This window comes from Zea mays, chromosome 1 (assembly GCF_902167145.1).
Source record: "Zea mays cultivar B73 chromosome 1, Zm-B73-REFERENCE-NAM-5.0, whole genome shotgun sequence".
NCBI lineage: Eukaryota > Viridiplantae > Streptophyta > Magnoliopsida > Poales > Poaceae > Zea > Zea mays.
This window is the reverse complement of record NC_050096.1, coordinates 33795121-33818874: the sequence shown is the minus strand read 5'-3', so window position 1 is coordinate 33818874 and position 23754 is coordinate 33795121. Positions and strand designations below refer to the sequence as shown.

The 23754-nt window shown below is 43.8% G+C and overlaps 2 protein-coding genes, 1 long non-coding RNA gene and 1 pseudogene across 5 annotated transcripts; 2 read left to right on the top strand and 2 right to left on the bottom strand.

The window, feature by feature from the left end:
• Nucleotides 1–4600: 4600 nt before the first annotated feature.
• LOC118473506 (uncharacterized) lies at nt 4601–8014 on the bottom strand. Its single transcript, XR_004853086.1, has 2 exons — nt 7842–8014; nt 4601–4903 (listed from the first exon to the last, which is right to left on the bottom strand). It is a non-coding gene; the product is annotated as an uncharacterized lncRNA (long non-coding RNA).
• A 2513-nt stretch (nt 8015–10527) lies between these two features.
• Nucleotides 10528–12781, bottom strand: LOC100275622 (uncharacterized). Its single transcript, NM_001149670.3, has one exon. The coding sequence runs from the start codon at nt 12684–12686 to the stop codon at nt 10752–10754; it is 1935 nt and encodes a 644-aa protein (NP_001143142.1). The 5' UTR covers nt 12687–12781; the 3' UTR covers nt 10528–10751.
• Nucleotides 12782–13519: 738 nt separating this feature from the next.
• Nucleotides 13520–19219, top strand: LOC100281862 (ATP-dependent Clp protease ATP-binding subunit clpA). 2 transcript variants are annotated; one of them, XR_004857587.1, is made up of 6 exons: nt 13520–13820; nt 13971–14006; nt 14086–14195; nt 15958–16137; nt 18504–18774; nt 18865–19219. XR_004857587.1 is itself a non-coding variant. In NM_001154782.2 (6 exons), the coding sequence occupies exons 1-6, from the start codon at nt 13615–13617 to the stop codon at nt 18895–18897; spliced, it is 693 nt and encodes a 230-aa protein (NP_001148254.1). In that variant the 5' UTR covers nt 13531–13614; the 3' UTR covers nt 18898–19059. The 2 variants fall into 2 exon arrangements, 1 of the variants encoding a protein (NP_001148254.1); NM_001154782.2 differs by having other exon boundaries at nt 13531–13820; nt 18647–18774; nt 18865–19059.
• A 978-nt stretch (nt 19220–20197) lies between these two features.
• LOC100276477 (uncharacterized) lies at nt 20198–21723 on the top strand (annotated as a pseudogene). The gene has a single exon (NR_157020.2). The product of NR_157020.2 is annotated as an uncharacterized protein (transcript).
• Nucleotides 21724–23754: the final 2031 nt, after the last annotated feature.

The window sequence follows — 23754 nt, the reverse complement described above, 5'->3', positions numbered from 1 at the left end:
GGGTAACAGTTTCCCAGCTGGATTTGCTTGCAAGTGAAGCACAGGGCACTTTGCCATATGGGGGCAGCAGCAGGTAGGAGAAATCTGGAGAGAGATCATAACCGAAGCAATTCATCAAGCAGCGTGACCCGCCGCAGATCTAGTCGTAATGACGGGCCGGACGTCCTTTCCGCGCATGGCCCCCTTTTTTTTTTCCCCCCACTTCACTTGCACAATTTTTTTTTCTCCCGTCCTTGCGGATCGTTTCAGGTTTGGTCGCGACTTTGTGGCTCATGATGAGGAACATCGCACGTGACCGTTATGGCAAAGCTTAGCTGCTACAGCGCACACACACATCGTTCCATTGTTCTGATCGTCAGTTGGGCACGATTTGTGTCCTGTGCCTGTGCCTGTGCCAGCACAAATCAGACCGGAACAGAGGATCCTTTTTTATTAATTGCCGGCCTGCGAGGGCGTGCGTGTTATTATTATTAATTACTTCACCCGTTTTGTTTTTTGCCGAAAGTGGAGTGGACGTGGGAAAAAAAGCTGATAAGATCGCCGGGGAGACGGAAAAGCACGGCATGTTACTATGTTAGTGCCGCACCCGGCGTTATTTATTACTATCCCCTTCGCCGGGGAGGAGAAGGGCATGAGCAGACCGATAGGAGACGCATGGACGTCCAGTGCATTGTTGTGCGTGGCGTGGCGCTCCCCGATTGGTCACCGTGGCCGCGTGGTGCCTCCTCTCCTCTGACTCCGGAGGCGGATACGGGACGGCGCCTGGGGCAGCGCGGCTCGGCCTCGGCTCAGGGAAAAAGGGCCAAGCAACGCACGAACGTGTCCATGTCCCCACGACGTGATCACGTGAGCCGGCGCCCGAGGCGCGGCGCGGCGCGCCATGTGCCGGCCCGAGCGCCAGCGACGGGGCATGTGATGGCGGTCGGGGGCAGGGAACCGTGAGCGCGAGACGTGCAACGCACCGCGCGCCAGTCCGAGGCCGACGGGTCGCTAGGCTGCCCGAAACCGCGGACATCGTATCACGCTCACGCCGAGGGATACCAGACCACGGCCGAACGCGGCTGGTCGTCGTGCCGCTGCACGTCGCGGCACCGCGCGCATGTGCGTGCCTCGGGCCCGCCCTCACCTCTTTCCATGCCCCGTGCCTTTTTTTTTAAAAAAAAGAAATTCTTTCCATATGCGCTTGTTTCACCGGATCGCGTTCGTACTAATTTGTCACCGAGAGCAAGATGATCATATATCGCCGTGCTTCGCTCACGCAAATTCGTTTCCCCACACCGCCATCTGAACTCGGCAGGAGCCAACCACTAGAATAAAAAAGACGCATCAGTACCGATTAACAACCGGCTTCAGATTTCCATGACCTTTTCGTAATCTAAGGCTGGCTTTCTCATGAAGTATCGAAGTCTAGCACGTGGATAGTTAGATGCTTGAGGTCTTAAAAAATATCATAAATACTAATGGTCGCTGTAAATTCTGTTCAGTTAAAACCATTGCTTATATATACTCGGTTGCACTACTGGTACTAGCGGCCCTTATACCAGTAGTATATGGTTTTCTGATGATTAAGGAACCTGATGCGTACGTGCTGGGTTGCTAATGATTCTGAGGTTAGCGACCGACACCCTCGTCCTTGCACTATTTGTTTTAGCAACATCTTAACACTGGGCGAGGGCTGGTCCGTGCTTACTGTCGGTTACGTCGGTGATGTCGGCCAGCTCAGCTGGACGAACAACCGCTTTTTTTTTTTGCTTTGCGGGGCCTCGTGGTGGTCAGAGAATCCAGGTCGATCACGCCAGGCCAAGCAGCTGGTGGTTGTTCGTTCACCAACCAAGTCGTCTCCGCTCCGTCGTCCGTCCCTGTCGCTTGCGCTTGCGCTGGTGGCATGGCAGTTCGTGCCTGTCGCCACGGTCGCATTCTCGTGCATGGCCTGTTCGCGTGCGTCGTGGCCCTCCTGTCTGTGTTTGCCGAGGGGTGAAGCGTCTTCCTCCCACTCCCACCTGCACGGAACTATACAGTAGTGGTGCTCCTGGAATTCCAGGCGGACTTTGATAGATTCAGGGGGGAAAGAGGACTTTTTTGTCGAACAAGTTCGTTTGGCGGTTATTAGATTCGTCGCGTTCCACGCGATGCGAATCCGAGCGAGAATACAATGCAGAGGACTGAGGAGGGGGCGGCACTGTGGCGAGACGAACACGATGCATGGCTGGCCTGCCTTGAATCACGTTTTCGTTCGAGAGATCGATACTCTGGCCACTTGGGCCACTGCACTACCTAGCTGCAAGGAAGGAATATGCCTATCCACTCGATGCTTTGCTTGCTTCCTCTGAAGATGCAGCTTGCTGCGTACAGCGTACTATACTACACAGGTGGTTGCAGCTAGGCCTGCGTGAGCCTTCTTCGTTCGTCATTCCTCGATCGCGTCATATGCATCTTTGGAGCCTTGTCAAAGCGGTGTGAACGAGATCAGAATCCGTCAACAGGACCGGAGCGCACTCGAAAGTTCGATGCAAAGCTGCACACTAGGCAGGAGGCTCCGATGGATATTTCGTATTTCTCTTGTCCAGAACACGCGCAAGAGAATTTTTCCTTTTGTTTTGTTAAGGAGAAAGAAAAAAAATGGAGTTCATCATGCGGGCCAGCCGCCAGGCCAAGCGAAGCGAGCGGCGCGCGCGCACATATGCCGCCGAATATACGGTCGGCACCGATGGATGCATGCATGCATGCATGCGCTATGTCGATGCTCGATGGCTGTGCCTGTGCGGCGTTGCTTCTTCAGTCACCTGCAACTGCAACCAAAACTAGCGACGACCACACATCGCAGCAGTTGATACACCTGGAGTGTAGTAGCTCTGCATCCCACCAGCCTCCTTGTCATGAAAACAGGTCACCGAATAGCCCAAGTCCAAACTCGGGGGACATCGCATGCCAGCCAGGCTTTATCCATCACAGCAGTTCGTCCTCGGAGACGCGTCATCTCGAAACCAGATTGAAGCAGTGCGTAAACGTAACCCCCAAATACACGCAACGCATGCGGACGCGCTCGGGCCGATCCAAGCGGTGCCGCCCGTCGGTCGGAGCTAGCAGAGCCCCTTCCAGCGCCATGCTACCTTGCCGCAGTATTGGCAAGGCAGGAGAAGCATGCGATGCTGTGGGTCTTCAAACTGCCACCAGTAATAGCCTCGTACGGGCATACGACCCCAAAATCCTAGGGCCCCAAAATTTATAGCAATATATGTAATACAAATTAAAAAAAAACTATTTTGCATAAAATATTAGTTAAAACGTTAAAACATGGCCTAGGATCGTGCGGATGTAGAAATCGATCTGTTCTTCTCATTTCTAATCAAGCTATTTCTTTACTTATAAGAAGATTTAAACAATATTAACATTATCAAAAAAAAAATTGATTTCTTATTTACGTGTAGTGCATTACAATCATTAGATTAAAAATTTGAAAGACTTATTCAAAATAAAGATTATATATCTTATACAATATTTATTCATCGTTATATTATTATGTGTACATATATACATACTACCACTTAATGTTTTTTCACTATGTTTTGCACCGTGCCTCCCAATTTGTAAAATCCGGGATAAGGTTTCATACAAAAAAAACACTGAAGATCTTATTTTAAATAACACTAAAAGAATAATACTTTCAAAATAAATATTATATATCCTATACACTATTTATTCATCATTATATTATGTGTACATATATACATACTACCACTTAATGTTTTTTCACTATGTTTTGCACCGGGATGCCATTGGGAAATCAGAGGATTTGAAATAAAATTATGCTACTTACATTTACTTATCATAATTTCTATTAAGGTGGGCCTACAGGGGTCTAGTTAGGCCATGACACACCCTAAGCCAGTCCATCAAAGACCTCGATATCCCTTTGTCTCCTCCGGTGGTGCGTGCATGCCCGCTTCTACGTCCCACGCACGGAGCTGCACATCCAACTTTTGTGTCGTGATCTCATAGGCCCGAAAGTGTGGAGCTACCCGTGGGGAGGCGATGGTTAAGTTCTTGTGTATCGCCGCTTGAGGTTCGTCAGCTTCGTAAGCTTCGCTACCAGGCCGAGTTTCACAACCTAGATGAACTCAGCATCCTAGGGATGTTGTGCCAGCTGCAGCTGCGTGTATGTCACTATGTTGCCTTCATCGTGGACGTCCTCATGAAGAGGGTCGCCACGAACGCGTGATTTGTGGTGTCCTACGCCGGCGACGACTACATTTGTGCCGCCTCCGCCCTCTTCTTTGTGGCAATCGGCGTCCTGCTCACGGCGTGCTCCGTCTCCTCACTCCTCGAGCAATCCTCAATCCATAGTAATCCCATCTTCATTTTTTACTAATTTAGTAATTAATCCCCAATCTAAATTTTTACTATGGCACCCCTATACAAATAAAAAGTAGGTCTACCACTCCCTGTTAATGGATGATGTAGCATGCTATTGTATACAACTAAATACATTTCTATGGTGCGCTTTGCACAACAGCACAACTGGCTTAGACCATATTAAGCAGATTACTCATATGGTTGTGCAAAATACTTTTTTACCCTTAAGACTATACTATTTATAAAATAAGATTTGAAATAGGAGATATGATAAATAAATTGCTGAAGATAGTCTTAGACCCAAACATATTCACGAGGAAATATTACAGTCACACAGATACTGCTACTGGGCTATTGGACGGCCACACATCGACGCCACGTGCAGGCAACACAGGCAACAAAACACACGGTAAATACATAAACGGAGAAACCATCTCGTGATCAAGGGCATACCAGGCTTCTCACTTCTAGGCTTCTGGGCTTCGTCAGAGCATCCATACTCGCAAAAATCGTATCAGCAATCTCCACTGAACCACACCAGCAATCTCCACTGAAATTTGTTTTGTCGAAACTATAGATTTAATAAGAGCATGACAGATTGTAACATGGATGTCAGAAATCTAGAAAATATGGGATATAAGGTGACTCTGAATTGAACTAGTAAAATCTATAGATTTTATAGATTTTTAGAAATCTATACCTGTTTGATTGAGATTTCAGATTTTTGGTAGCGAATCTGGTTCAGAAATCTGAACCAAACACACCCTAAATGTACCAACATATTGTTAGAACTAGAAGTTGCATCTTGCTGACACCACCTGCATGGGCAGCGGGTCAATTGCATGTAGACTATCATGTGCTTTAAACCGTCTGCAGCAATCTACCTATAGTTTACCTAAAAATATTGTTTTGTAATGTTCTGCACTGTAAACTACACTGTTCGCAAAATAGAGTTTGAATATGAGTATTGGGATGAGTAAAGTGCTGGAGATAGCCTTATGAGTCTGCAAAAGTTACAAAAAAAATTTAAATGTAAAAAATACAAGTTACAAAAGAAACCTCTAGTTAAATTGGTTAGTTGATCTGAGTAAAATTGGTTAGTTGATCTGAGTAGTATTCTGTATTCCTCAGGTTTTGAGTTTTAATCCCAGTCGAAGCGAATTTGAGGTTAAAGCTCTCACGCTAAATGCTTCTGTTAGCGTGTACTTACCTTCTTTGTTCATCCCGCATTCCCGCAACACGCGCTAAATGCATATTAATATAATACCATGGGACAGTCTTTTTCCAACCAGCCCGAGTTTTTACAGTGACAAGTTCAAGTGTTCCAAACCCACCATTTCAAATGTGAATTTGCTGATTATTTAAATTACTTCCCAGCCCTAACAGGAAAATTGGGTGATCTACTGCAATGATTGAATGTTGCGGTCAATAATTAACTTGGAAGCAAAAGGAACAGAAATCTGTCATTCCTTAAATCACTTGATCTACTGCAATGATTGAATGTTGCGGTCAATAATTAACTTGGAAGCAAAAGGAACAGAAATCTGTCCATTCCTTAAATCACTTGAGCTTTATAAGGCCCTTTCAGTGTCAGCAAAGATCAATGACCGAATCACCATATCTCCACTGACGACAAGGGAAAAAGAACACTGCTTCAGCACAGTTTAATTGGATGTTCACCTCCCACAGGACATATTAGGTATATCACTGAACATTACGTACCTACTATTCAATGAAACAAGCCAATATTTCACTGTTGTGATCAACCCTAAGATGTTTGTATCAGACGAACAGCCCAGTCAGAGTAATCAATGGATGACAGTGATCTCAGAAACTAAAAAAGATTAGACTAATGTGTAAGTAGCTGAGAATAGAATACAATTCTCACCCATGATTACATTCCAGCCAGTGTTGTTTCTTTAATCAACTGGTATCCAACAAAATTCTCAATGTGTATGCAACTTATGCCTATTGGGAAGGGCTTAGTTTTCCATCAAAAGTCCCATAAGTTGGGCTTATCGTAGAATATTCAAAAAGGGATTATATTAACAATAACTTTAGTCCCTTTCTCACTAAGGCCTATTTGGTTTGTTTAGTCCATGGACTAAAATTTAATTGGGGTACTAAAGTTTAGTCCCTAGCCTGTTTGGTTACAGAAACAAAATATTTAGAACACATTAAATGACTCGTAAGAAGACCAAAATGCTCCTTAACATTTTGTTGCCATTAGTGCAATTGAAACACAAATGAGGGACAACAGATAGAATTAATATGATTCAGTCCCTTTTAGACACCCTTTGAGAGACTAGGGACTAAATCAGTTTAGTCTCTGTTTTAGTCCCACAGTTTAGCAATTTAGAGACTAAATAGGATTAGAATTGACGGACTAATCTTTAGTCCCTCGAACCAAACCGCCCTTTAATTTCAGACATGTCAAGTCATGCAGCAACCGCCGCCTTGAATAGTGCCTATTCATATGGGCTTCGCTTCCACCAAGAGTCTCATAATCAAGAGGACTTATACCCTTGACTCTTGAGAAAGGCAGTAGATTCTCAGAAGAGTACTCCATTCCATTTCTTATTTTATTTCGGTTATATATTAAGGCATGTAGGAACCCCCACCTTGAATAGTTCATTTTCATCACATTAGGCTGTAAATACTCCCTCTGTCCTAAACTATTAGTCGTTTTAGCTCTTGATTTTTATGTCTATATTTAAATAGATGATGATAAATCTAGACACATATATAAAATAAATACATTAATTATTATATGAATCAACTAAAAAGGTAAAACAAATTTTATTTTGAGACAGATGAGTACTAAACAGGGTAAAGTTAAATTTGCTCCAAGGGCGGGGCATGCGCCCTTAGTAACCAGGAACTTGGAACTTGGCCACATTCCTCGTTCCGCGAATATTCGTTCTGTTCCGAGAACATGGGAACAATCTCATTCCAGTAGTGTTAAATCCTAGTTTTTTTTAGTGCACCGCGTACCACCCTCGATCCCATCGATCCAGGAACCTCGTTACTAAACATGTGCCATCCCAACCACCGTTGGATGTGCATAGGGATAGGTGCAGTACAGGAGATCCACTACTAAACAGCTATTCCATCATGGCTGGTAAAGGAGGAATGCCTCTAGAACCCACATGTGGCAGCAAAGATGGGCTCAATTTCATTCCTATAATTTAAGTCGTACCACACCCATCACTGTAGCAAGCCGCTCAAAATCCGCTGCAAGTTCCAAATGGTGTCAATAAGCATAGTACAAAAAACAAAACAAAGAACTACATGCCACATGAAGCTATCTCCAGAGTCCAGACAGTGCGTCTTAATCCCGACTCTCCTCAACAAAGTGCTTCAATCAGTTCAGGAATGAATGTAAAGTATGGTTATGAATTTCCTCCCTAAAAACACAGATCTAGTTGAATCCTACAAGATTCTGTTTTTTAATGGGAATTGCATAGGATCACGAGAATGTATCATACTTAGCTGTTTAACCAGACAGCACTAGTTCCATTGTTAGCCTTCGTTTGCTTGCTTTTTAGCTGAAATTTGGCACACACAAAGCATGAACACTAGGTACAAACCTGTTAATTTTATAGCACCTGAATAATGATATATCGCATATGGGAACAGAAGACTGAAAAATCTGGGTTCTCCTAACCTTGAACTGGTGGTATACCATCTGATGTCAGTGCTTGACAATAACCTTGCTGAAAGGCTGCACATCGCAAACGTTGCTGATGAACCTATATGTCGAAGGTCATGATACATGAACAAATGGTTGGTTAGTTCATTAATATTGCTGGTAAATTCATCAGCAGCAAGAAACATGTAGTAGCAAAGGAAATGGTGTAATGCAATCAGACTAAGGAAATGAAGTCACCCTCTATTCAATGTACTGTGTATATGCATGCCAAGACAAAATCTTCTACCTCAACAAACAAAGAAATGCAGAATGAAATAATCTTGAACCGCAGAAATGCAAAAGTTATGCAGATTGTTATCTCTTGAAATGCCCCAGTTTGTAGGTTAAGAACATACAAGTTAATTGGTGAAATTTGTTCTATTGTTAATTCTCCAAGGTTCTGAATCAAACATTTAATTATCTTTTATCATACCATCACATTTCAAAATAGCAAATTATGTGACAGAATTAGTAAAATGTCACTATAACACACAATTTAGAACCATGCCACAGGCCCACCACTTACATGTGAGGCTCAGTCCTACTTGAGATTTTGAGTGAAATATCCAATGCACTCCATCCAAATTATAAGGCATTTTGGCTTTTATAGATTCATGGCTTTAACTATGTATCTAGAGTAGACAGTGTGTATATCTAAGTGCATATTAAAAGCTATGTATCTAGAAAAGCCAACATGTTTTATAGTTTGGAATGGAGGAAATATTTTAAACTGAAAACATTGAAATAACATTTAACCAAAATCAAAATACAAAATCTCATCTGAAACATTAAATACAGAAACTAGAAAAGTGTAAATGTTATTGAAGCGATATCACTCTTGTTTGCTTTAATGAGCATGGACTCATCCCATAAAAAATGAGTACGAACAACAGTGTTGACAGTATCCCTCTGTTCCAAACTGTATGTTGTTTTTGTTCGGTAGTATATATAAGTTAAACTTCCTTAACTTTAACCAAATTTATAGAAAAGTGCACCAACTTCTATAACCTCAAGTTAGTTTTGCTTAATACACCATGAAATACATTTTGATAGTACTTCATCGGTATTGCAGATGTTAACATATTTTTCTATAAATATTGTCAAATTAGAAAAGTTTAGGACAATATTAATACAACAATTTACAATTTGGAATGGAGGAAGCAGTACTATATGTGACACAGAGGCATCTTGGAGCTTGGAAAAAAGGAACGCAAAATCTCAATAATGTATTCAAAACACTAAGTTTGCATTTCCTATGATATCATGTTTCATGTAACCCCAACATGGGAAGCATCAATTGTCATGGCACAAACCAACTAGCCAACAACAATAGGAACTGAAGGAAACAATATATATTTATGAATGGATCATTAAGCTACAAATGTCTGCAGTTGCATAACAGAAAATACCATATCATTTACCTGATATATATATTTTAGATTCAGAGGGCAAGATAAAAAGCATTCAACAACAACAAAGCCTTTTAGTCCCAGCAAGTTGGGGTAAGCAAGATAAATAAAAACATACTAGTTTCTAAATCATTGTACCCAAGATACAAACCGGAACAGGCCCAAAAATGTATAATTAAGCATAGACACTTCTTAAAAGGGATGCAACAAAGTGAGGATGAGACTAATGCAACCTTGTGGAGGAATGAGAATTGAGAAAACTAACATATAATTGTGACTAAACTGCTGCTAAACTCGCACGCATGCCCACCAGGGTTTTGAAAATCCACGACTACGACGCGCCTAGGCGCTAGGCCACGGCCTCCCGCCTGGACTAGGGGGTAGGCAGGCTGCTAGGCGTTTGGAGCGCCTAGGCGGCGCCGAGCGGCGATTCCGCGCGCCCAGGAGCTCAGGCGTCCGCGTAGGCGAGCTAGGCGCGCGCGGGGGAAAATGGCGGGTGGGAAAAGGTCACGCGCGCAGGAGAGAATGGCGCGCGCGGGGGAGAAAATAGGACGCGCGCGGTAGAGAAAAGGCTAGCGCGCGCAGAAAAGGACTGTACGCCAGTAAAAGAAGCTGTACGCCAGAAAAGGAAGGAGAGAAAACACGCGGTAGAGAAGACCCCTGTAGCTGCTTGCTTTTCTCCTGTACGCGGTAAAACTTGCTTCTCTCCTCCCAATCTTGTTTCTCTCCTGTACGCGGGCGGCTACTGCTTGCTGAAGGTTTCTCTCCTGTACGCGCGACAGCAGACAGCCCAAGGTTTGTTCCTCGTCCCCTGCTTCTCTCCTCTCATCTCCTCTGTTATTCCCATTTTCAGTTTCTAATTTGTTGACTGTTGGCTTGAACTCAGATGATTGTTGCCTATTTTTTTATCTATAAATGTATATATTATATAAGTTGGCAAAACGCCTAGCATCGCCTAGGCAAGCCTAGGCTGGACTAGTCCCTAGGCTAAGGGTCATCGCCTAGATTCCGCCTAGCGCCTAGCAAAACTATGATGCCCACAGAGTAACTCAACAAAATACTAAGGCACACCCCAACAGAAACATAGCTTTAATGTATTGAAGCAAGCAGATAACCAATACAGGGACTATATGCAAGTTAAAACAAAAGTTGCTTTGATAATGCAGCCTGTATATATCAGGGCAGACATGTTACTTTGACTGAAGCTCCACCTACAGACACTTAATTAAACTGGTGTGAGCTAAATACATCTAGTATACATAATTTACAGGACCTTCCAGGTATCAGGTTATCACAATTCACACGATTCCGCCATGCCTAAAACTGCTATCCCCTCCATCAACACTGGAATCCAAACCTTGTGAATCATACCATTTTGTTCCGGCATAAAATCCTTCTACATGAATACCTACCAAACTTGGGCCAGTTACCATGGTGTCATCATGCATCAATGGTTTGATGACCTTGGAATCTCCCACGCCATCATCATCCCCACAGTTAAGAATACTCTTCGCATCAAATTCACCCACATCATCCTTAAGCATCCACTTGTCGCACTTTGGGCTATCACCCATGAGCATCTTTCTATCCTCGCACTCTGCTTCCATCCTATCCCACGAGACAATAGGTCCAAGGCTTGAGCCAAAGTCAGTATCATCATCAAGCATCTCATCATCCTTGCAGAATGCTCGATCATGCTGGTCTAACTGGTGAGATACATCCGCTGACCCCCATCCCCTGACTTCTTCATTGCCTACCATCAATGTCTCATGTTGGTAGACATTACCCTCCAAATTAAACTTCCTAATCCTGTGCAAAACCTCAGACAACTCGGTGGACAGTGACCCTAACAATTCTGGGTGCATCTTAGCCACCTTCCCTTCTAGCAAGAGAACTTCTGATCTCAGATCCCGTACTTGCTGCAAGACTGCCTGGTGCGAATCATCAATATCAGCATATTCATACCCCTTTGCTGAAAAGGTAGGATCACCTTCCCCACTGACACCATAAATGTCTGGATCAAACTCAAGACCTCCCTTATGACCAACCAACCTGTGAACAATTCGTGCATTGCCATCAAGTGGCCCTGGCTCATGCCCTGAATGCACAGCGTAAAGCTTGAACACTGCAGTGCCCTCCTCCAAGTACACAAAACTCTTGTCTTTTTCATTGTAATTAGCTATCGGCACAATTGCCCGAATACGGAACCCACAACCACACCTCTTCGACTGGTATGGCTCTCGCTTTACCCGCGCCTTCTTACCCTCTAAATTACCGGCTGAGGATGCAGCACTCCCACTACTTGAAGTGGGCTCTCCAGCACGGTGGCATGCATAATCTTTCACCTCAGCCATGAAGGGCCTATACCTAATATACTTCTGCCTTATACAAAGAACAACCTTGTGCTTAGCAGCCAATTGCTGTAACCTACGAGCTACATCTCTAGCCGGCACATCCAATGTCTCAGTATATTCAAACCTGCGCCGCCGCTTCCCATGTCCAGGTGATGAGATAGTGAAATACGGCTGGCCAGCAGGCGCAGCTTTACAAACAGGGCATGCAGCAACACATGCGCGGACAAATGATTCTGGAATACCGTAGAATTTGGCCCCCACAGTCCACGACTGTTTGATGCGGTCGACGGTGTCCCTGAACGCGAGGTGCCGTAGCAGTTCAGGGTCGGCATGCGCCTCCGAGACTATGTCCCTCCACATGCCGACGTGGGAGACGCGCTGCGCGGCGTTGGACTTGAAGTGAAGGTGCAGGCCGTCGGCCGACGCGGCGAGCTTGTCCTGGATGCGCTTCCACGCGGTGAGGTAGGCCGTGTCCTCGTTTCGATCTTTCCAGACCGCCCGCCAGGAGGCGAGCACGGAGAGCGACGTGGCGCCGCGGACCTCGTCGGAGGAGGCGGAGCGGCCCGCGCGGATGCAGCGTAGCATGAGCCCGTAGGAGGCGGCGCTGAAGGTGTAGAACTGCGACGAGACGTGTGGAGCCGGGTCGATAGACGGCAGCAGCGCGAAGGAGGCGGAGGCACCCACCAGGCTAGGGTTCTGACCAGGGATTTGAATCAGCGCCTCGTCGTCGGCGTCGGCGTGGAGGAGGTAGCTGCAGGGGCTAGGATTCGGGGAGCTAGGGTTTGGGTCCGGCGGGTGGGGTGATTTGGGAAAGGAGGACGGGAGGAGGGGATTCATGGCGGAGATGGTGGGAGACGGCGACGAGGTGATCTTCGGCATCTCCGGGGAAAAAATTATGCTCTCGATTTTGGGTGATTTTCCCTCCTCAGATTCACAGTGCCCGTGTGTGCCGGTCGTCTTCCTCGAGCTTTATCTATCGCCTCTGCACTGCTGCGACACTTCGGCTGTGCCTCTGTGGACCGCGGGGCGGAAGTGCCGCACTCGTGTAACTGCAAGACTGGCCCGCATAGCGATATGATTTATGGGCCGACTGTCAGTTGGTTTGGTACTTTCGAGTGTTTCTCCTCTTCGCCTGGCGACAGGGGACGACTCTCCCGCGCGTGACCCGACGACCTAGGCCCGGGATATGATATCTAAGTTCCACCGGGTCAATATGGACGCATCAGTTATGAGAGTAATATCCATTTTATTATCAGTATTTTATTATACATTTTTATCGTTAACCAACAGTTACCATCGCATTTAGTTTTTTATATGTTTTTAGCTAATATAAAAGATAGTGTTTTATTAAAATATAAAAGATAGTGTTTTACTAAAAGCTCCGCCGATGATGTTAAGGACATCTTAGACTCTTTTTAAGAACTTCTAATGTAGTTTTAAAACGACTAACCGAGAACATGTGCAATGATAAATTGCCTTCTAGTAAAGCACAATCGTATAAGAATAATGTGATTTGTATGCCCCTAGTTACAAATATAATGATACAATGACTCACAGTTCTAAACTTTGTTGTGCCAACCTTCTTCTTTGCCGTACATTCCTCTCCAATCATAAATTAATCCTACGTGATACTATAGGATTAATTTTTTTGCAGTAAAGATTTTTCCGAAACGAGAAGACTACGGCAAACTTTAGAAAACACCTTCCGTCCCCTGGCCATTCTGTCACACTACTCAGCCAGCCCGCTCTATCTCTTTCCTCTATCCAAGCCAGAAAGGTAGAAACCCCCCGGAAACAATTTCCGGCCATGGCGACCGCAGCCCACCAGGTTGCCGCCACCTTCCTCTCGTTCCTTTCCTCCTCCACTCACCACCTCGCCCCTTCCTCCGTCTCCCTCGGGACAACCTCTGTCCTACCCGTCTCCCTTCGGGCCGCTGGCACACGTGGCCCACGGCTCGCCTACCGCCTCCGGGGCCGCCGCGTCGGTGCCGCCGTCGCCCAGCTCCCCACCACGTAAGCAGAAATGATGATGATTCAACCTCTCACTGAAGTTAATTAGTCTTACATCTCATGGAAGTTAGCACATTGATATGCTACTGCTTTGTTTCTATTATTTTACTGCGCAATTTGATGATATGCATCCCTGAATTATTGTGTCTTCAGGCATCCAGAGGTAGTTTCTGGGGAGAAGAAGATCAGGTTAGGTGACTATTCCGTAGGTTCTTCAGGTTCGGGGAGCATTAGTGTCTATTTGCGGCTGACATGATGATTCCCCCAGATGGTCATCAAGGGCTGTGCGGTCTTTTGCGATGGCAGAGCTGGAGGCCCGGAAGATGAGGTACCCTACGACAGGCACTGAGGGGCTCCTCATGGGCATTCTTGTTGAAGGTGAGGGCGTGAGGCAAGGGATCTTAGATATTAAGTCCTTTTTTTGCTAATTATGGAGCCATGTCATAACTTAAGGGCATGTTTGTTTCTTTGCAGGATTATATAATCCAGATATTTTATATAGATTATATAATCCAGTTCATATAGTCCTATTATAGGTGTTTGTTTACATAAACTATTAGAAGGTAAAGTGCCAAACAATAATCTAAAATTAATCATCTAATGACCTGCTTATGGATTATCATAATCTAGATACCTCATTATATAATCCACTCCAATAATCTATACTGTTTGTTTGCCTCTTAACTTATTTAAGCTGGATTATACTACAATTTAGAGGGTAAACAAACAGGGCCTGAGTGCTTTATGCTAGCTGTGAATTGTGTGTTTCTGGAATTCAAACAAGTAAAGATGATCTGCTACAGATTGTAAAGTTTGTGGAACTTAAACAAGTAAAGATGATGATCTACAAACCATAAGAGTGTGAAGATTCATAATGTAGCTGTAGTGAAGCCTAGTGAACCCAAATGCATCACTAACTACATAGAATTGTTGGAACTGGTGTGTTCTTGAACATGCATTTTGTATATGGTGTACGTGGCTAAAATTCTTTCTACAAAATGACAAATAGATAAAAACTGTGCACTATATCTACATGCTTCATAAAAGCACGCTACAGTGATCAGTGATTTGGATTTAGTGCATAATAAAAAAACATTACCTCTACTTCCAGTTCCAAATGTAGGTCGTTTTAGCCCTCTCACCTTTTCTCCAAATGTAGGTCATTTCAAAACTAATGTGGATCTTTCACCCTTTTCTTCCTAACTTCCTACTTAACAAATGCTATCACTCACATACACCCTCCCGGTATTATATTAAGAAGAGACCCAAACATGGTCCCGACCAAGAAAATCCTCGAACCCTGGCCCCCCATCGCTAGCGGGCCGTCACCGCCCACTCTACAACGGCCTAGCCGGAGGGTGGAGCGCAGGACATAACCTGGGAGCGGGCGGGGCACAACGAGGGATTTTTTTAACCAAGCCTTAAATTCGCCCCCGAGTGGGATCGAACCCGGGACCTGGAGGTGCTACTCGGAAGCCTTAACCATTACGCTAGAGGCCCTTTCGCCTCGTTTGATATCCTTCATTAATCATTGTGCACAAATCTAAATTGATTTACATTTGGAATCAGGAGTATAGAAGCATGTAGATGTTATTTGTGATAACTACACTGTAGACTGGATCATCTGTTTGCTGGCCAATCTAGTCCTAATGATGTAGCACCACATGACACCAAAATTTCATGATTCTGAGAGACGCTAGCCTTATAGTGTGAAATCCATTATCCTTGTTTGGTTCAAAATGTAGTAGGCATTTGGCCTTTCAGCTTATCTTGCTGATTTAGTTAGGAGTTCAGACATGTTCTGTTTTGTGGCAATATAATGTATGCAAAAACAACGATCACATGCTTACAAGGAGCCTTTTAGATCCCATTTAAGTAGTTCTAGCTGACTTTGTGATATTGTTGACAATGTATCCTTTCTTATCATTAGAACTGGCACCTAAGTTCTAAAGCTAGAATTAATCCACATGTTTACTGGGCAGGTAAGCATCATTCTAGTATCTCGATGCAAACCGGGGGGGGGGGGGGGGGGGGGGATATACTATTACATTGACAGTGTCAACTTTGATCTAACATTTTTTATGTATCGGTCCCATTTGTGACATGTTGCATTTCTTGAGCCACTAGTCCATTATTTCAGGAACTAGTGGTGCAGCAAAACTTTTGCGGGCTAATGGAATCACACTTCTCAAAGTGCGTGAGGAGGCAGCGAATGTGCTTGGGAAATCAGAAATGTTTTACTTTAGTCCCATGCATCCACCATTGACAGAAGCTGCACAGCGAGCCCTTGATTGGGCTGTCAATGAAAAATTGAAATCAGGTAATTTCTGTATATGAACTTACATCGATGTTCAACACTCAACATATGGATTGCTTCTATGTAGAGTCACCTCCTGATTACACAATTTGATTTGCTTAGAGTATTCAGGTACCTTCACATATGTTTGTTGTATCCCCCTAGAAATTAAGCAAGAATGATTTGTTTTCTTAACCCGAAAGTCCTTCCATTACATTGTGTAGTCTATTTTGCCTCACAATACCCTAGTTCCCAAAAAGCACGCTGTCAAGGACATACTTTAAATGGCCCAGGAGCCAAGCAGCATAACCATGCTGATGCCGGGCGCCCACACGACAAGGGCAGGGATACAAAAGGATATGACCTCTTGATCTATATATCAATTAATCAAAACAGATAAAATACCCTTCTGTGCAATGTGCATAGATGAAATGACTTTACCTTTAAGAAACTTACCTCTAGAATTAAGCAAATAGATAATAGCTCCAACCAATCTAAGCTAATCTCTGACAGAACTAGCCTACACTGTGCCCAGGCGGCCAGGCGTGGTACTATTCACATGATCAGTAAGTGCCGAATCATATGGGATGCGGTTTGCGCTGCTCCACATGGACCCACTGGATATGACACATGCTGTTTAGCCCTCTTCTTTGCAGGAGGTATCTAGTTGCCTCCTATCTTCATGCTGTTAGAAGCGACAGTGAAAAAGGATCCTCCGTCTTTTGTTTATGAATCCTTTTTACCTAGCACCAATGGTCCCTGGTCAGTGTGACTTCTGGAATTTTTATTTTTCATATAACATATATTAAATATACAATGCTTCGCAAGATGTAATTTCTGTATTAGCATCACTGGAAATTGTTATTGTAACTGCATGTATACCCTGCTTACCAGTAACCACATTGTTTGCTATATCATTTACTGGTTTGGCTTGTTCTGGTGACAGGGTTTCACTTTATTTCTTTCTATTTTGTTACAATTTATCCGGAGCCATAGTTTCCACACTAGGGACAGTTGAGTTGGGTTCTAACTTAACATTTAACTTGTATTCAATTCTTCTGAGAACATGTTTCAAAAACTTGATTTGTACTGAATCTGGAAGCATAATGATGTTTGATGCATCTGAGATGGATTTAACGACGACTTCATCTTATTGAAACCAATTTCTGGATATATGAACCCAACACACACATCAAACCTTACTAGTCGGTTGCCCGTGCGTTGCGACGGCTCACAACAATACCCACGTAAACTATTCACCAATAAAATTTCAAGATTTTTTATTGATTGTCTCCGCTCTGCGTATAATATTTTTTTGATTTGGCTAACTGATGTTATTGTTTACTCCATGCAATATGGCTTGGTACAACACGACCAATGAAGTGAGCGATTAAAAGAGAGTTCACAACGACTGACTGAACGAACAAAGATTATAAAATGACATAATTCCACCATACAGAGACCAAATAAGAGAAAGTTTGTGAACTCAAGTTTCTAAAATAAGTCACATGAACTCAAAATTATAAAAAAGATAGATCAAAATATGGAGTGGTTGCTAAAGTCAGACATCAATTAAAACTGGATGTGCTCCATAAAAATTATGCTACTTCGTAGCAATTACTAACGTTTAAAACCAACAAATAACCTTTCATATTACTGTTAGTATGACAAATCATTGTTGCTCCATCTAATTCAACAACCTCAAACACCATGGAGTCCATTGCGCCAATGTGGTCTCAGAAACGACCTAATGCTTACAAGAGCCAAAGACGTCGTGTCGTGCTTGGGCTGTAGCCTCGGCCCGTAGTGCTGACCCGGCCCGACATGATTATATTTTTTATTTTACAAAAAACGTATATACATATATATAATTTATATTCAATATTAAAAATATCTGAGCATGATATTCTACTGGTTAGACAGCTTCATCTAGTGTCTCCCGCCCTTTTCCCATTAGGGCATGGGTTCGAACCTCCCTCCTGCACTGTTTTATTTTACACTGATTTAATCAAATGGGTCGACGGGCTAACGGGCTAGCTCGGCACAGTCAGCAGGCCGGCAATGACGTGCCAAACGCCGTTTGGCCATTTATAGGCGTGCAGCCGATTAATTTGAAATAGCTGTGAGGGGTTATTTGTAAAAAGATGACGCGGGACGACCGTTGAAACTGGTGTTTTAATTATAGTATAGACTATTCTTGCAATGGTGGTACTGAATCATTTGTGATTCAACCTGAATGGAAGATTTACCCATGTCAATCTTTCAATAATTCAATAAAGCTGTATCAAATTTTGTTCAGCGGATATAGTTGTGGTCATAGGATTAAAATTGATGGTGCTCCGTATTTTCTATGCAACCAATTTTGAGCTCAGTTTTCGTTGCCTTTTCAGCATATCACCATTTGATGATATATTCCAGGATGAGTGCCCATTTGACTTACAACAGGACCATTGTTTGTTCCATGTATTGTAAACCAAACACCGTCTTATAATCTTAGTTTTGGTGATTTGTTCTTTTTTTTTTGAGTGTTTAGGTGAGGATGGAGAAGTAAATGCCAATCATTTGCTACTGGGGATATGGTCAGATGACGAGTCAGCTGGTCATAAAATCCTGTATTCGCTCGGATTTGACGATGTGAAAGCCAGTTTACTGGCCAAAACGGTAAGATTGTTGTATTCTCCATGCAAAAGGTGTATACTGCACATTGGATCATTTCATGGTTTTCTCAGATGTTCTATCTATCTACTGCAGGCTGACGAGGAGGCTGCAATGAGTCCTAGATAGCAAAGGGAGCACCTAATCTGTTATTCAACTTACAAGAGATGTGTTAGGGTCAACTTACAAGCGATTGCCATGCCGGTGCCTGTAAAAACGTTGCGGTTTGTTTGCCACGGTGAATGCTTGTGTTCCTTTCTCAGCTGGATTTGTGATCAGCTCATAGAAAAAGAAAAAAAACTTGTAGGGTCCAGTGGGCCTGACGAGCCCTTCAAATTTTTTGTTCAATTTGCAGCCTGAATCCTAACAGGCGAGAATTTCATGTGAACTGTGATATTACACAGAACTCTTAGTTTCTAGAGACTAATTTTAGTCCTTCCATTTTATTTCATTTTAATCTCTAAATTATCAAATATGGAAACTAAAACTCTACTTTAATTTCTGTATTTAGCAATTTTAGAGACTCAAATAGAATAAAATGTAGGGACTAAAAATTAGTTCCTAGAAACCAAACACCCCTTATTAAAATAATTATTTCGTGCCATTTGTCAAAGAAAAAAACACAGTATATTAGTACTTCGTCTATCAGTTTTCAGGCAGGGGGAAGCTGCACGCACTTTACACCAAATCTGCACGAGGTTGGTCCTCGCACTATGCTTTGATTCCAAGAACATCTACCTCGATATCTTTTACATTGCCTGTCGTTATTCACCCCTTGTGCGTCAGACTTAAAGACTAATAACCTGATAAAAGACTATATGATGAATTTATACATCGCGTTCTTGGACGTACTACGGGAGAAGCGTCATGACCTGACGCGAAGCATGCACAGACTGAAAGCCGACGCCATGCCGGTGGCCTGGCGCAGTCCTGAGCTTAGGTTTCAGCTCCGGAGTCCCCATCAGGCATCATCTACCACCGAAAGAACATCCCCTTCCTATTGGGTAGGAACTCCGATAGATGGATGGAGCGCGCGGGCAGCACGTGAGCGTGCCGTTTGGGCCAGCATGGGAAGCAACACAATGAACAGGGTTAATGGCAGGGATTACTCTTGCGTGTCAGCAACCGCACTAGAACCAAATCCTGTGTCGTCGTTTCTGCTTCTGGGATATCTACACATCAGACTAGCTCGTTGATTCCACCACCTTCCAAGCTGCTGACAGTACATCAGTAGTACATGCATATAGGAGCACTGGAATTAAACAAACCTCCAATTAATGAACATTAATTAACAGATGACCAAGCGAGAATGGACGTGCATAACTCCGTGTTGACTCGACTTCTTTCTTGTCATGTAACATGTCCAAGCGTGTACGTGTAGGCATAATGGCAGGGTATAAACAACAGGAGAGTTCTCCTTCTCCAAAGCATTCACTAGAGTATACTGGTGTACTAGTCTTTCAGCGTCTCTTTCCTCCAGTTCCTTCGAATGTTTGCATCAAAAAGCATGCAGTAGTACCCCGGCTTGTTTATTCCTCGGTTGGAGTTCCCTTGGGTCCTACACTAATTCAGATCTCTTTGGGAGCAGTGGTGGCCAGTAGTGAGCACCCCAAGTCTCCTCCGCTCCGCTCCGCATTAAACTAATCACTGCCAAATCCCTAGTCTCTCTTCCACATGCAGGCATGAATGATGCATCCATGAGCACTGTGGAGCTCTAGGTTTCACAGCTCAAGTGTAAACAAGCAGCCCATACTCTTCCTCTAGCTGCTAGCTAAAGGGTTTGACTGCACAGAGGAATGGGCAGCGCACGTGCCTGCCTTTGTTTTTTCAGTCTCGCACGTGCCTCTACTTATATACTGTACTGGGTCGTGTAGGTAGGGGGTGCCGGTGTACCGAACTGCAGTGCTGAAAAGTGAAAAAACTTGAAGTGAGTAGGTTCTCTTCTGGTTCCCCGCATTGAAGACTTCAAGTCCCCAATAGAACTGATGAGTTGGAGGAGTCTGGATTTCGTTCAGAAAAGTCTCTCGTCCTCCAGGTGTACCGGTTCCTGCTCCATCTGCATGCACTCTTCGTCCAATCATTCAGGTGTTTCAGTCGCCTCAGCATTCATTATATATATATATATATATATATATATATATATATATATATATATATATATATATATATATATATATATATATATATATATATATATTGTTACTGGTTGCGCTGTACTACCGTCGATTTGGCTTGGTGCAGACAAGACATGGCTTTGTTCGCTACTAGTACTTTATGGCAGCAACAAAGTGACATACTGACATGGATGAGGTCTTAAGCGATGTTTGTTAGTGTTCCTTCGAGTGTTCATACTTGAGCATGAAACAAAGGGACACACGGCAGAAACATGTTGTGACAGATTCATGAAAACATGGAAGGACAGAGGGACACATATATATACGCAATAGAACTATCAGGTCAAGACATTTTTCAGTTATCCAACTGGTACTGCCAGCGATGGCCTTTTATATTTGTTCTTGTATGCTAGGGCTGGGGCATGCCCCTAGTATATATGTAGCCTATCTAGAGCAGATGCGGCTCCTCTTTTCTGAGATGGCTGTCGGCAAAACAGATGGTCACCCCTGCTCCTGCTGCGTTCGGAGCTGACATCTTGTCACTGAAACCCATCACCTGCTGCAGGATTTCAGGGGAGACGTATGGCCTATGGTACTCCCAGCTCACTGAAAGCAATAGAGAAATCGCGGGAGGTGACAGGCCCAACGCCTCAGACCTCAGCAGCACCAGCACCCAAGCTTTGGTGACTTCAATGCGCTGACCACACGAATGGAAAGGAACAACTGAAACAATTGTGCTTACTCCTACCCAAGAGGCCACTTTCCCTATGTAGATCTGTTAAATTCTGTTCCATGTAAATACTGGTTTCTTCGTCGTCCGAATGGCATATAGTACACTATGTAAAACTTAATGTATTCCCCTGTCAAGTGTGCCGTTTTGGACGGCAAAGTTGCTATGGGACTCCAAAAGGATTAGGGTTAAATGCATTTTCAACCTTAAATTATAAAACCATGTCCCGGACACCCTCCACATAGTGAAATCAGACAAATTTGGTCCCTTATACCGGCTCCCGCAAGAGCCGGTAAACCGATCTGTCCCTTAAATATAGCACACGAATGGTTTCTCTACGTCTCCAACAACAACTGGTATCACATCCTCTAACAACGAAAATCTGATTTGACCACTAAAACATATAGTTAATTATATTTTTTTCTCTAATAGTGCTATATAACTGTTGTAACCTATTTACACTTATCTGGAACTTATTTACTCATGTTGCTATTATTTTATTGCTTGTATTCTGTTTTGTTGGAAACATGAATAAATAAGCTTTAAATAACTTCAAATTGGAGCACCAACATATGAATATCACCGTTTTATAAAAAGAGTGATATTTGTTTTTTATATTTTTATTGAAAATAAATAAGTTATGAATTTTAGAATCAAAACAGACTTTTGTTAATTAAGAGAAATACATGCCACCCTTTGAAACTACCTAAAAGATCAAATTCACCTAGTTTCTATAAGGAAAATAGATCGAGCCCTATTTGATTGTATGATTTTGGTGTTTAATGATCAATGTAATCATTTAAATTAACATTATTTGCTGCTAGTGTATTTACTTATTGAAAGTCGCCTAGAGGGGGGTGAATAGGGCGAAACTGAAATTTACAAAATTAATCACAACTACAAGCCGGGTTAGCGTTAGAAATAATAGTGAGTCCGAGAGAGAGGGCGCAAAACAAATCAAGAGCAAATGCGGAGTGTGACACGATGATTTGTTTTACCGAGGTTCAGTTCTCGCAAACCTACTCCCCGTTGAGGAGGCCACAAAGGCCGGGTCTCTTTCAACCCTTTCCCTCTCTCAAACGGTCCCTCGGACCGAGTGAGCTTCTCTTCTCAAATCAAACCGGGAACAAAACTTCCCCGCAAGGACCACCACACAATTGGTGTCTCTTGCCTCGGTTACAAATAAGTTTTGATCACAAGAACAACTGAGAAAGGAAAGAAGCAATCCAAGCGCAAGAGCTCAAAAGAACACGACAAATCTCTCTCGCTAATCACTAAAACCTTGTGTGGAATTGGAGAGGATTTGATCACTTGAGTGTGTCTAGAATTGAATGTCTAGCTCTTGTAAGTGGTTGAGAAGTGGAAAACTTGGATGACTTGAATGTGGGGTGGTTGGGGGTATTTATAGCCCCAACCACCAAACTAGCCGTTTGGTGGAGGCTGTCTGTCGTATGGTGCACCGGACAGTCCGGTGCACACCGGACATGTCCGGTGCGACAGCCACGTCACCAGGCCATTAGGGTTCCGACCGTTGGAGCTCTGACTGTTGGGCCCGCCTGGATGTCCGGTGGCGCACCAGACATGTACTGTAGAGTGTCCGGTGCGCCAGCATGGGCGTGCCTGACTTCTGCGCGCGCTGGCGCGCATTTAATGCGCTGCAGGTAGCCGTTGGCGCCTGAAGTAGCCGTTGCTTTGTTGTCACACCGGACAGTCCGGTGTACACCGGATATGTCCAGTGAATTATAGCGGACTAGCCGTTGTGAATTCCCGAAGCCGACGAGTTCAGAGTCTCTTCATCCTTGGAGCACCGGACACTGTCCGGTGTACACCGGACAGTCCGGTGAATTATAGCGCGACGACTCTGAGAATTCCCGAAGGTGCGAAGTTCAGCTTGGTGTCCCCTGGTACACCGGACAGTCCGGTGCGCCCGACCAGGGTGCCTTCGGTTGTCCCTTTGCTCCTTTGTTTGAACCCTTTCTCTTGATCTTTTTATTGGCTTATTGTGAACCTTTGGTACCTGTAGATCTTATAGACTTGGGCAAACTAGTTAGTCCAATTATTTGTGTTGGGCAATTCAACCACCAAAATTAATTTAGGAAATAGGTGTAATCCTAATTCCCTTTCAATCTCCCCCTTTTTGGT